The following is a 15,163-nucleotide window of genomic DNA, read 5'->3' as shown; positions in this document are numbered from 1 at the left end:
ATCCAATAAAAGTACATTTCACAGATTTTGCATCCAATTTACTTCTAGCAGTAGCATCAACATGAACATACGAAACACAACCAAACACTTTAAGAAATGACAGATTTACCTCTTTACCACTCCAAGCCTACTTTGGTATGTTGTTATTCAAAGGAATTGATGGTCCTCTATTAATTAAGTAAGCAGCAGTGTTAACTGCATCTGCCCAAAATGTCTTCGGTAACCCACACTTCAATCGCATGCACCTAGCATGTTCATTCAAGGTTTTGTTCATTCGTTCTGCAACCCCGTTCTGCTGAGGGGTCCCTCTAACAGTTTTCTCCATGCGAATGCCATTCACAGCACAGTACTCTTTGAACTCATCGAGCTCATATTCTCCACCATTATTGGATCTCAAACATTTCACTTTCAGGCCTGTTTCATTTTCTACCAAAGCTTTCCACTTTCTAAAAGCATCAAAAGCGTCAGATTTACGTTGAAGAAAATAAACCCATACCTTCCTCGTGGAGTCGTCAATGAAGGTCATGTAATATGATGCGCCACCAAGAGATGTGACCGGTGTTGGTCCCCATAAGTCACTAAGTACTAGCTCCAACTTCTGCTCCTTCAAAGTTCTACCAGCCTTCGAAAAACTAACTCTTTTCTGCTTCTCGAATACACAATCCTCCCATAATCCAAGCTCAACTGTTTTTAGACCTGGTAGTTTGCCCTTTGAACATAACTATTTCATCCCCTTCTCACTCATGTGGCCAAGCTTGCAATGCCACAAATCTGCATCGCTGTTTGCACTGGTGAGTGCCATGCTATCATGGTTGTTCATGGACATGTACAGTGTACCCTCCTTCTTACCTCGAGCTACCACCATGGCCCCTTTGATTATTTTCCAAGAACTAGAACCAAAGGACAGGTCATAACCCTCGTCATCCAACTGCCATACAGAAATCAGATTCTTCTTCAAACCATGAATGTGCCTCACACCATGCAACTGCCATACGAGTCCATTCGGTGTTTTAATCCGAACATCTCCCTTCCCTGCGATCTCCAAAGGCTCATCATCAGCAAGATAAACCTTACCAAAATTACCAGAAGTATAATTCTCCATTATATCGACATTAGGGCAGGAATGAAACGATGCTCCAGAATCCAAAACCCACGATTCCAACGGACTGCTGACACTCAAGATCAGTGTGTCACTAATCTCCTATGTTGCCACGTTTGCTGAGTTGTTGTTTTTCTTTTCCTTTCTCGGTGCTTTACACTTAATAGAGTAATGACCACGTTTCTTACAATTCCAGCACTCAATTGAACTTTTTTCTTTTTCGGACTTATATTTATTTCTCGATTTCGATCTGCCTAGATGCGAATTCCCTGATTCTGATCTGCCTCTATTTTTTGTACTCAAAGCTGATCTCGAAGTTTTTCCTGATTCTTTTCTACAAATTTCTTCACTAACTATCTACCCAAAATGTCTTCGGTAACCCACACTTCAATCGCATGCACCTAGCATGTTCATTCAAGGTTTTGTTCATTCGTTCTGCAACCCCGTTCTGCTGAGGGGTCCCTCTAACAGTTTTCTCCATGCGAATGCCATTCACAGCACAGTACTCTTTGAACTCATCGAGCTCATATTCTCCACCATTATTGGATCTCAAACATTTCACTTTCAGGCCTGTTTCATTTTCTACCAAAGCTTTCCACTTTCTAAAAGCATCAAAAGCGTCAGATTTACGTTGAAGAAAATAAACCCATACCTTCCTCGTGGAGTCGTCAATGAAGGTCATGTAATATGATGCGCCACCAAGAGATGTGACCGGTGTTGGTCCCCATAAGTCACTAAGTACCAGCTCCAACTTCTGCTCCTTCAAAGTTCTACCAGCCTTCGAAAAACTAACTCTTTTCTGCTTCTCGAATACACAATCCTCCCATAATCCAAGCTCAACTGTTTTTAGACCTGGTAGTTTGCCCTTTGAACATAACTATTTCATCCCCTTCTCACTCATGTGGCCAAGCTTGCAATGCCACAAATCTGCATCGCTGTTTGCACTGGTGAGTGCCATGCTATCATGGTTGTTCATGGACATGTACAGTGTACCCTCCTTCTTACCTCGAGCTACCACCATGGCCCCTTTGATTATTTTCCAAGAACTAGAACCAAAGGACAGGTCATAACCCTCGTCATCCAACTGCCATACAGAAATCAGATTCTTCTTCAAACCATGAATGTGCCTCACACCATGCAACTGCCATACGAGTCCATTCGGTGTTTTAATCCGAACATCTCCCTTCCCTGCGATCTCCAAAGGCTCATCATCAGCAAGATAAACCTTACCAAAATTACCAGAAGTATAATTCTCCATTATATCGACATTAGGGCAGGAATGAAACGATGCTCCAGAATCCAAAACCCACGATTCCAACGGACTGCTGACACTCAAGATCAGTGTGTCACTAATCTCCTATGTTGCCACGTTTGCTGAGTTGTTGTTTTTCTTTTCCTTTCTCGGTGCCTTACACTTAATAGAGTAATGACCACGTTTCTTACAATTCCAGCACTCAATTGAACTTTTTTCTTTTTCGGACTTATATTTATTTCTCGATTTCGATCTGCCTAGATGCGAATTCCCTGATTCTGATCTGCCTCTATTTTTTGTACTCAAAACTGATCTCAAAGTTTTTCCTGATTCTTTTCTGCAAATTTCTTCACTAACTATCAGATCCCGAACTTCGTCAAACTTTAATTTCTCCTTCCCCACTGAAACACTAACAGCTGTGACCGTTCCGCTCCAACTTTCTAGTAGAGACGACAATAAAATTAGGGCTCTTACTTCATCATCAAAATCGATATCAACTGAGGTCAATTGAGCCATTATCAAATTGAACTCATTTAGATGTTCGGCAACAACAGTACTCTCCGATATCTTTAGGTTAAACAACCACCGCATCAGATGAACCTTGTTCGCCGCTGATGGCTTTTCATACATATTGGCTAAAACCTGCATATACCTTTGGTTGTTTTCTCCTTCGCTGTATGAAACGCCACGTTCCGCGACAACGACAAACGAATCACACTCATCGCCTTCCTATCCAACATGTTCCATTCCGCATCTGTCATCCCAATCGGCTTATCCTCTAGAGGTTGCCACAAATCTTTACCGTAAAGATAATCTTTGATCTGCATCCTCCAAAACCCGTAATCCGATCCATCGAACTTTTCAATCACCAATTTTCCTCCATCCATCGTAGATTGCTCCAGATTCAAACTCGTGCTTTGATACCAATTGTTACAGAAAATATACGATAGTAGAAGAAAATATGAACGAAAAGCAAAAAATGACACACGAAATTGATTACCCAGTTCGTCAGAGAAGAAATTCTGACTACGTCTGAGGGTACCGCCAAACCAGGTATTCTACTCTCTTTTTTTGAGTTAGGGTTACAAGAGATATAAGCTGCTACTTATAAAGGGAGCAAACTCTAATTACATCACCAATGGGCCGAATTGAAAAACAGAACAAAACATGGGGATGTGACCTCGGCCGCTCTCGATCCGAAATCACAATACTTCAGGCTCCATAACTCACCTATGACTAATCTCCACATGGATATCGATCGGTTTCCTTTGGCGCTAGGAAGCGAAGTGGGATTTTGGTGAAAGGAAAACTGTAACTCTTCTCGATCAGCCTTTATGAACTGTTGAACTCTTTGATTATGTCGGAACATATCGTACGTTGAGGGTACCTTGTCAGCAGAGGCGTGGAGCCTCTGTTTGGATCGAGAGAAACAAAGAGAAGTGAAAGGGAGGCGAGGGGATTTGTATAGAACTTTCAATAAATTCTATAGAAATCCTCCTTTCCTATGCTTCGTTTCCTTCGTTTCTCGCAATCCAAGCAGAAGTTAGTTTTAATAAGAAACAAACTGGGACCATGAACGTAGATTTTGGTTCGGCAACACCCAGAAATGTCGGAAAAATCACATACCTAAAGAGTTATCATAAACGCCAGAATTACATACCCTAAAAGGATTATTACTTTGTCTTGAGGTTCAACATTTGGGCAGTATACCATATGAATTTCCGGTTACCATATAAACTTCATCTATTCAAGAAGGGTCCAAACTAATCTACATATCCCCAAAACATGGATATTCATAAAAATAATTTTAGACTTTGTTTTTATTGACGTAATAAAAAAGAAATTAAGAAACAAGGATGCGCCCCCTTACCCTGCGTGGATCAACTCAACACACATGCATGCTTATCTTAACCTAGCGTTTTGGCTCAATTCTCTTTGGCTTAATGAACTTTGCTTTTTTATTCTTTTTCATTTCTATCTCCACATTCCCTTCTTAGAAGAAAAAAAAAACTTTTTTACTAATTTCACGTTAGGTAAAATATATTGAATTGCTCAAAAATTGGATGATATCATGATAATAAAATATATGATTTATTTTTACAGAGATATGATGTGAATTATGTATTTCACTTTTATAATCTCATTGTAATATGATAATTCCATGTTTTTCGGATGTAAAGTTTTCGCCGACCACAATTTTAAAGTTTTAACTCCGACTGACGAAGAGTCCTAAAGTGAGGTCCAAATTTTCGGATTTTATAATGTAAAAGCTTCACGGGCTACTAGGCTTCAAGAACATGGGCCGTAGATTCACTTCTATCGTTCTTAGGCCCATTTGATAGCCCCAATTTATGGACATTTTTGTTTTACACCTGAAATTTGACATATGGACTAGTTTTCCTCACAAACTTTTTTCTAAACACCCCTTGGTGTTTATTATCGTTCCCCCGGAATTACTACATGGACCCAACAACTCACGAATTTGCCATCCAATCCATAAGGAGCTGTACAAATTTATTTTCCAAAGACGCATTAATGAGATTTTATTATTAATTTTATCTCACACAAATACCATTATACAATTGCAAGGTTCTAAGATGTTTTCGGTGTGTACTTATGTATTTGGAAGCCCAATATTCTAACTAATTCAATTCGAGTTGAGTCTTTCACTCAGGAGATAAAGCTTTCCTAGTCAAGAATATTCTCTGTTCGCGAGACTCGAATATAAAATATTACTTAAAATGAACATTGTCAAACAGTTTGAACAAATAATTGTTGGTTGAGATTCTATAATTTTTCATGAGCTGGTTTAGGTACTCTACAAGATCAACCTTTAGATGTGATTATAATTTTGAAATGTCATTTGTACCCTTAAATATGGCATCGAACGACTCAGACACACGCTAGTATCAACTTTTTCATATTAAAACAACGCACTAGTTATGGTGCAGAAGTGCAATGGAAAAGAAAATTTCATGGTGCGTTTTGGCACCGATGCAAAATTTGGAGTGCAAATTGTTCATCATAAAACCTGTGGGGAGCAAAATGAAATAACCCAAAAGTTTCTTCATCGCCCGATAAATTGTCGTCGGCGCAAATCCTCAGAAATCTTCCATTCTTCGTTACGCCTCTGAGCGCCAAGAAAGGTGGGAAGAAGGAGAGGAAGGAGAAGACGGCTCGATCCAGCGGGACGAATTCCTCGAAAGTAATGGCGGCGGAAGAGTTGAAATCGTCTTCGGCTCCCGAGACTGACGAGCATCCGGCAAGTTGCGTCATCAACCCTGGTCCTGACGGCGACTCGGACCCGGAAGAGGGGGAAATCGTCGGGGAAGTGGATTCCGCGGAGAGCAAAGGGGCGGTGGCGAATCAGCCCCACCCGCTCGAGCACTCATGGACCTTCTGGTTCGACTCCGGCTCCTCCAAGACGAAGCAGGCGGAATGGGGCGCCTCGATGCGTCCGATCTACACTTTCTCCACCGTTGAAGAGTTCTGGAGGTGAGGTTCCTTTAGTTCTTCGAATGGTTCGATTAGCCTTCAGCTGATGCAATCGTAGCTGTGTGAGGCGATTTCCGTTGAGTTTATGGCCGATTGTGGATGAGATTCTTTTGTTTCTTTGCGGTCGAGAGAGCTAGGTTTTTTTAGTTAATGGATCTTGCTGGAAGGACTGTGATGCTATATCTCGCTTTATTTCTTGTTTGTTAGTAGCTTTTGTATTGCGATAGGGTTTCTGTTCAAATGGATTTGGAATTGGGATTGGGGCTGTGAAATGGATTTGCTTATAGGTATAGGAAAGAGAGAAAATTCAGGAGCTCTTAACTTTGAAGCAGAGTCGAGCTTTCTTCTGTTCTGAGTTGTAAATTTTCGTCGGAATATTGGATTGGATCAGGATATACTGTAAGAAATGTGGGCTTCCTAAATGTTTTATGTTGTATCTTGAGAACCTTTTGTCGTAGTCTCATGGCTTTCGGGATTTTATGTGTCTTTATTCTCGTGTTCAGCTTTTTGGAGAATGTAATCTGACGATTTTAATTTGCATTTGCATGTTCAGTCTCTACAACAACATACATCACCCTAGTACATTGGCTGTTGGAGTGGACTTATATTGCTTCAATCATAAGATTGAACCAAAATGGGAGGATCCTGTGTGTGCTAATGGAGGGAAATGGACTGTGAACTTCAATAGATATAAGTCTGATACATGCTGGCTCTACACGGTATGCTTTGATTCGTGATATTACAGATAAATACTTCAATGAGTGTTCGTTGAGCTTGTCTCAATTGATTCCTTTATTGATTTTTGTTTGCAATAGCTGCTGGCAATGATTGGGGAACAATTTGATCATGGAGATGAGATTTGTGGAGCAGTTGTCAATGTCAGGGGAAAGCAGGAGAGGATCTCTCTTTGGACAAAAAATGCTTCAAATGAATCTGCCATGGTAATATATCTTCACCTCGTTGATATTTATTCGGAGATGTTATCTTGAGCCAGCCCAACTTTGTATTCTTGAACATGTCTCCCCTTAACTGTTTAAGCCTTTCCGATTTATATAAGCCTTTTGAGGGTGAGTTCAAGGGTTAAGTCAGAATAGACTTTTGTTTGGAAAAATTTCAGCTTTGTTGAAGGGTGTGCATGGGTTTAATGTATCTTGGAAATTTATCAAATTGGATACAACAGTATGACCACATAGCTGAAAACCTGGGGACCTTAAATTCAAAATGTTGCTCAGTTTAGCGTTTCAAGCATCCACATGACCACTCTTGTCAAACCTTGGTTGAGGTTTCAGGCTGGATGCGGAGAGAACTTTAGGGACTCTTTTCTTACCTGATATGAACCCTGTTGGCTGGAGCCAACTGATTTTGTTAGATATAGATTTTTTTTCTTCTTTAGATTGGGTGTGTATTTTAGGGTTGCAACAATGTATTTCGTACACCAATGGGCATTTATATGTTGCACCGTTTGACTAGGGTGTCCTCACTTAACATATGCTTTGTTGCAGGTGAGTATTGGGAAGCAATGGAAGGAGTTCCTCGATCACAATGAGACCATCGGATTTATCTTCCATGTACGAGCAACTCTTATGCAACTGCTCGGGTGATGTATGCTATTCCTTTATCGCTGTGACCGTCATAAGTTTGACTTCTCCGTTGGTGATGTGCTTATGCAGGATGATGCTGAAAAATACGCCAAAAACGCCAAGAATCGTTACACGGTGTGAGCTCTCCTCGATCTCGTGTTAACTTTCTTTGAGATGGCAGGGGTTCTTTTCCAGAGCAGCTGCAGATGGGGAGTCTGTTAGAGTAGGGAACTTAGTTGACCAGACAGTGGGAAACCGCGGTGGAGACTGTCACCTTGTCTTGTAGTTTAAATAGATCGAAGTGCCTACTGGCCGATACACTTCTATTACAAGACTGGATTACAGTGAAGAAGAGAGTGATATTAGAGTTTGCCTTTTGATGTCTTCTTTTGCTGCTACTTTTTACGTATCGATGATGATTGAATAAACGATTGCTGCTGATGCCGATGTTGCAGAAGATATAGTAAACAAATGGGAAATTCTCTCTAATTGCTCTATATCTGTGATCACATGGTCATGTTGGATTGCCATTACAACATACAATTTTACAACATTCAAAAGTCTGTGATTGAACTTGGGGAGGGTAGGGCTTGGGTGTTTTCGTCAAGTGGGCTTCGCCATGTTACTCATAATCAACAATATGGGCCTTCATGGGCTTGGACTTGTTCAGCCTTTTCGGTACGACAGTAAAGAAAGAGAGTGCTTTTTGTTACAGTTATAACGGAGGTTGACGGATGTAGTTGGGAGCATGTGAATCTCGCTGGTGAGTTTTAAACTCAAGTTTCCGATATGCAGTCAAGAGCAAATAGTACAGTCACAAGACACTGGGATGGTTTCCGATATGCAAAACCTATTGATTATTTGAGAAAAACGGCATAATGTAGTGGCGCAAGTCCTCATTTATTAACTAAAAGTTACAGATTCGATTCTCCTCATAGAATTACCGTATCCCTTAAATTAACTATTATGAATTTTATTCTATTGTATTAGATTTATGGGCTACCTTTATATTAAAAAAACAAAAAGACAGATTATTTTGCAGAAAATCTAATAGCTAGCTTTGGCTACTGCAGCTCGGGTTGAATTTCCCTTTCGGAGGTTCAAATATTCTATCAATAATATAAACAATCACACCCAAAATATATAATATATATATCGGGTTCCCTCTAGGAGAACCGCCGGCTCCAACTACCGTCCGTGTACTATCTATATAAACAAGGGATCGCACCAAATATAGATATAGATATATATATATAAATATAATATATCGTCCATATGAGACATGCATATATATATATATATATATATATATACTGGGATGTGACACGTATCAAGAAAAACAAGAATGAGGTAGGTACATAAAACTAAATAAATTAGATGAAAATCTGCACGTATCTGTGGGAAGTTTTTATAAATAATAATGAAACAATTATACGGATAAGTAATTCTTTTGTACAAAATATAAAAGATAATCAATATATCCAACAAATGTAGTAAATTTTCTCAATTTAGTATAGTTATCTATTTCATTCACCAAAAAAAAGATATGATTATCGATATTCTTATTAAACCCCTAACAAAAAGTTAAAGTGTCTCAAAATTTCTAACGAAATATCTAAGAAAAAGAATTGAATCCTCTCACCTAGCAAAAAAGGAATTGGATCCTCTCTCGTATACTAATGATAGAATTTAGTTTTGTGGAAAACGTAATATTTAAAATTCAAGAGCAGATTAAATTCTATTTTGTCCAAATTATGAAATTACAAAATATGAAAAGTAATAATATATCAAGTATATAAGACAAATTATTAAATTTATAATTATTTTAATTGAGAGATACATATTGAGTTAAAGAAATATAGATTTTTTTATACTCAAATCAACTCAGTTATTTATATATATATTGCATAATTAAAGTGTTAAATATTATTCTCTCTTGTATAAACTTATATATTCACTTTGCTGAATATATATATATATATATATATCTTATTGTTCATAATGATATGAAGTACTTTTGTTAGATAATTAATATATATTATGTTTTAAATTTAAAATATTAGGATGATCTTCATATTCTTGAAATTCTTGATGGTGTATAAGCCTCATTCACAAAGTAACAATCTAAACTAATCAATTTGAGACTTTCCTATGCTTGCATGTATTAAAAACCTTGATTTCATTAGATATAATAATTAAATAAAAAATCAAACTTTGTATTTTCAAATAATATATTTGTCAGGAATCCCAAAACATACTTCTTTATCAAGAAAAATCATGTCAAAATTAATAACTTCATTATTCCTTGTGTTTCTGGCATCTCGCGTTCTTGTCAATCTCACTCTACTTGTCCATGTCTCTCTCTAAGGTCATAATTCTTCTATCATATTATCGACCATTGTAGTGCCTCAAAAGCTGAATATTATACATTACAAAAGATAAGTGAATTGCAAAAAAAAATCAATTATATCATATATGAGCAAGATTTTAGTTATTTCCAGCAAATCAATAGAAAGGAAAGATCATACTTTTTTTTTTGTTATAAAGGAAAGATCATACTTATCTCTACTCACATCGCGGCTCAAATTATTGTTCTCCATTGAAGATCAATGTAACGATAATTCAGTGTGTAGAAACAGCTCACATACGATAGTTGAATGCAATGTTTCAATATGGTCATGATACCAAAGCTGTGAAGTCCCTATAATTAGAAAGCACCTCTTAGTTTGTAAAAAAAAAAAAAGAAGGAAAATTACAAAAAAAAAACTCAAGTTTTATAAAAAGTCTTATTTTTGTCCTAAATTTTGTTTTGTAACAGAAAAAACCATAAGTTTTCTAAATTGTTTCAAAAATGACATCCGTTATAAATTCCGTCAATTTTTGCCTAAACTTTGTGGGTCTCTTAACAGTCCACGTAGGTCACACGTAAGCAAAAATTGACGGAATTTATAACGGAGGTCATTTTTTAGACATTTTAGAAAACTTATGATTTTTTGTTATAAAACAAAATTTATGACAAAATTGAGACATTTTACAAAATTTGGGTTTTTTTTTGTAATTTGCCAAAAAAAAAAAGAAAAATCAACCTTTGTTAAGAAAATGACAAACTTACCGGAATTCATAACACGTAGAAAATCTGGCAACAAAAAATACATAGATGTAAAAGCTTTCACTTACCAGAGGGATTGTTGCCTCATTCTTATCTCCAGCTTCTAGCTTAGCCTCTGAAGACCAACACGCATACTTCTGAAAACTCAAATTATATGCACATGTTTGATATATAAACTTCAGGGGAAATTGCACCGTATAGCCTAACGTTGATACTTATTATTAGATCTATCACAACCTTGATTTTTTTCCTGAGGTATCCTAACGTTAATAGATTGGTTTCAAATCTATCTCGCCGCCAAACTTCCGTCCATTTTTAACGGAAATGCTGACGTTTATTCCAACTTTTTTGTTTTTTTCTCAATTTTATTCGAATCTTTTACTGTTTTCACAATATTATCCCAACAGGTTAGGAAAAATTTGAGAAATTATGAAAAGACTGGAATAAAATTGAGAAAAAAAAGGTTGGGATAAAAATGAAAAAAAATTAAAAGGTTGAAATAGATTTGACATCCACACACTCTCTACGTAACGGACCACGTCAGCATTCCGTAAAAAATGGATGGAAGTTTTACGGCAGGATAGATTTGAAACCAAACTATTAACGTTAAGATACTTTAAGAAAAAAATCAAGGTTGTGATATATTTAAGAATAAGTGTCAACGTTAGGTTATATGATGCAATTATCCATAAACTTTATATATATAAATAAATGTATATATATATATATATACACGTGTGATATTGCACAAGTATATAAATTGAAGTGGTAACTTATTGTATGGTTGCGTGGAATGTTATTCAGTAGCACTGAGCTATTAGGCTCAGTGGTATATTACTTCATACCTAGACAGTTTGTTTGTAATTTATAGTGTTCATTTAATTAGATTCTCGGAATATTTTGATTCCATACGTGTATATTCGTTACTAAGTAATAGCTAATATGTATATATATAATATATAGGTAATTACACTGGTGGTTCAAAAAGTTTCACTAATGTATCAAATTGGTCAAAAAAGTTTTTTTTTGCTACTTGATGGTACAAAATGTTTCAAAGTTGTAACATGATAGTACAAACCGTTATTTCGCCATTGACGTCGTCATCTCGTCATTGACATGGGTGGACCTTTAAGTTAATTAAAGAAATATTTTGTACCATTATGTTACATCGGTAAAACATTTTAGACCATTAAGTGATAACTTCAAAAGAGTTTGAACCATCATGTAACGTTCCACCAACTCCTAAAAACATATCAGAGTCACGTGTCGGCCACGTTTCGGCCACGTCAGCTTCGCTTGACGATGTTAATGATGAGATAACGGTTTGTACTATCATGTTACACTTTTGAAACATTTTGTACTATCAAGTAGGAAAAAAAACTTTTTGGACCAACTTAATACATTAGTGAAACTTTTTTGGACCACCAGTGTAATTACCCCATATAATATAATATATATAGTCAACTGCATATTTTTTTTCTCGCATATATTCTGTTGGGTTTTATGCATATAATATATATATATATATTTTTTTTTATTGCATAATTAATGGTAAAAGAATATAAAAAATTTCCTTAATACATAAATGATGATGTGACAAAAGTTCTGTTTTCTATTTTTGATGATGTGGCGGCATGAAAATTTAACTCGTGCTTTGTTTATATATATATATATATTTCTCATGACCTGCCAATAAGAAGTTGGTTCTTATTGAAATTTACGTTTTTTTTATTAAGATTTGAAGTTTGGACATTGTGCGAAGTAATTCTCATAAAATGCATTAAATTCGATATATATATATTGACAGATATATCCGTTTTGGTACACCCACGGCGTACTCTACTCATTAACCAAAAAAAAAAGTCAATGTACAATAAACGTAAAAGAAAATTTGGGACATAATATTCCCTCCATCGCTAATTTTCATTTTTACTCTAATACCCGGAAGCTCAACGGGATCCGACTAATCCAGTTTGAACTGGGTCGATCCACTAAGGGAGTAAAGCCTTTTCAATATAGATTTTTTCCATTCACAATATTTGAATATAATACCTTGCTTACCATGCATTTCTGCTTTATGTAACATATCTATATATTATTATATACGTTAATTCAGATTACTCTTTAAGAATTTTTCGCTTCCACGTAATGAAAGCCTTCCATATAAGAATTTGGGCAAATCGTAAACTCGTGGTTGATTCTTCGAGTCTCTCCATTAATATATACCTAAATTTATTTATCAAATTTAATAATTAATTTTTGTATAATTTTTCATCATGTATTTATTTATTAGATATTTTTGAAAAGATTATTTATTTCATATCTTTTGTTGTTATAAGTTCGTAAATATATATATATATATATATCAATATCGATATTTTCATAGAAAAAACACAATGTCCACATAAAATAAAAATGCAAGTGCCCGCACGACATGTAGATTACATGATTATTCAATGGCAATTAAAAGTAATTATTCCAACCATCAGGGTAGAAAATGGGCAAATTTTACTTACTGTGTGAAAAATCAAAACTTAATAGAATTACCTCGTAATCAGGACCAATCATAAGCTCCGAAAAAGTGCTACTTCTAGTTTCCTAATTTTCCCTTTTGTTTTTTTATTGCGGGAGTAAAAGATATTCCCATCCTCATGGCCGTTGACTTCATAGAATACTCATTAATCAGTTACACGACCTATAATTCAGTGTAGCACCGAAGAGGAACACTTGGGGTTTTTCCCCAAACTACTAGGGAACAAAAAAGGGTATAAGTACGTACGAGAGCCTAACCAATGAAAAAACCAGTTCTAGACTTTTTGGTTTTAGGTCGAGGGTATATTCCCTAATTTCTTGAACAACATGTACTTTGATACTGGCAGGTGACAATTATCATCAAAAGTTAGGATCCGAGGAACAAAAATTTAGATATCCATTCCGTACTATCGATGTTGAATCGAAATATTCTAATTTCGAGCTATAGGGGTCTTCTTCAGCCCCTAACTTGAAAAGAACATTTTCCTTTGTTCCACTTATTCTCTCCAATCAAATTTAGTAGCGCAAACAATTAGTTCTCTCCTCATTCACACGTCTCTCTCTCTCTTTATCTCCTCCATCTCATTTGTCTCACTTTGTTATTGTTTTAACTCTTTGACTATAATTATTTTTTATTTTCTGATAACCATTGTGATTAGGCAATAATTTTCTTTTCAATATGTACCTCATAGTATTCAAAAGCTCAATTGGTCTGAAATATCCAAGTTTGAATCCGATCGATCTATTAATCAATTATAATATATAAAAGCCGGCAAACGTAAGGAGTAAGCGTCATATAAAAGATTTACAAAACTCTCAATTCCACATTGAACTGTTACTATTTCTGATTTGTGTTGTGTTCGACGTATTTTAGTCTTTTGTCCTTATTATATGTATTTAATACTTAATATATAATTAAATTCTCTGAAAAATAAAAAGTTTTCCCTATAATTTGAAAGAGTTTCTCGACATATGTGACATTTTTAGGGTTAGGGTTAGTGTGTCAAATGCCCTATAAATGCAACAAACCTAAATTCATCTTTTTTTCCCGTTGTCTTTTTTACTTGCTATTCCCCACATCCCAACTCCTCTACATGATTTTTCACTCATAAATCGTATTATTGTGTCTTCTTTTCTTTTATTCTATATTCATTTATATATATATATATATATGTGTGAATCATCTATTTTCGGTTATACAAAAATTTAATAAAAGATTACCACGCAACGCGTGGGCATTAACTAATTCAGAATAAATATCTCTTAATCATGAATATTTTCGATTCACAAAATTTGAATATGAATGTCAAAGCTTCGTTAGGAAAAGAGGTGTGCAACCTCAATGATTCAACCGACTTTTTTTAGATTAGACAATAATTTAGATAACAACTTTCTTTCTTCTTTTGGATGAAAGCAACTTCCACCTATTCCAAGGGATAAAGCGAAGGCGAATTAAATGATCAAAAGTGCTTGTACTATTGAACGAAGCATCCTTCACATAAGAGCTGCTTTCAGTTTCTTGGATAATTATTTTGCTAGCTTCTCTTCAGCAAGAAATTGGCGAATCAAAATGCAAAAGCACGGAAATGGCTGCATTTGCTCATCCTTTTCGGATTCAAGATGAAAAACACATCGAAAACAGGTCAATTCAGTTGTTTCGCAAACGGAACTTCGACCTTGCATTCTAGTGATGCAAATTACGAAAGTTTTGACAACTGAAATTTTGTCCTTTCAATTAAAATTTAGAATTGTATAAAAACTTCTCCTATTGTAGACTCATTAAATGTTATTTTTTTGGTCAGAGTCCTATTCTTGACTTCTTCATATTAGAACAAGTTGTCGAATACATACTCATCGAGAAATCTCGAATCCTCTTATCCAAATTGTTCATTGATATACTCAATTGGATCGACACGTTAGAGGGTCGTAGCAGGCAAGTAATCAAACGAACCCCATTTGCATCCTAACCACCAATCATCTGGCTTCAATCTAATAAAATACCTTAATTTGGTAGAATTTGACCGAGCGCCATAACCATAAGTACAAAGTTAAATAATTTAAAACCAGACAGCCATGCTTTTAGCATATAAAAACCT

The 15,163-nt window shown here is 35.7% G+C and overlaps 1 protein-coding gene across 1 annotated transcript; it reads left to right on the top strand.

Moving 5' to 3' along the window:
• The first annotated feature begins 5,404 nt into the window (after positions 1–5,404).
• LOC116205743 (eukaryotic translation initiation factor 4E-1) lies at positions 5,405–7,915 on the top strand. The gene is made up of 5 exons (XM_031538395.1): positions 5,405–5,846; positions 6,400–6,565; positions 6,662–6,787; positions 7,349–7,414; positions 7,517–7,915. Exons 1-5 carry the CDS (start codon positions 5,560–5,562, stop codon positions 7,565–7,567), a joined length of 696 nt encoding a protein of 231 aa, XP_031394255.1. The 5' UTR covers positions 5,405–5,559; the 3' UTR covers positions 7,568–7,915.
• Positions 7,916–15,163: the final 7,248 nt, after the last annotated feature.

This window comes from Punica granatum, chromosome 4 (assembly GCF_007655135.1).
Source record: "Punica granatum isolate Tunisia-2019 chromosome 4, ASM765513v2, whole genome shotgun sequence".
Classification (NCBI taxonomy): Eukaryota; Viridiplantae; Streptophyta; class Magnoliopsida; order Myrtales; family Lythraceae; genus Punica; species Punica granatum.
The sequence above is the reverse complement of the archived record's forward strand: the minus strand, read 5'-3'. Positions and strand labels throughout refer to the sequence as shown.

Coding starts and splice junctions, on each gene's coding strand:
- LOC116205743 (XM_031538395.1), top strand. CDS start 5,560: ATGGCGGCGGAAGAGTTGAAATCGTCTTCGGCTCCCGAGACTGACGAG. Junction 6,566..6,661: donor ATACATGCTGGCTCTACACG/GTATGCTTTGAT, acceptor TGTTTGCAATAG/CTGCTGGCAATGATTGGGGA. Junction 7,415..7,516: donor CCATCGGATTTATCTTCCAT/GTACGAGCAACT, acceptor GTGCTTATGCAG/GATGATGCTGAAAAATACGC.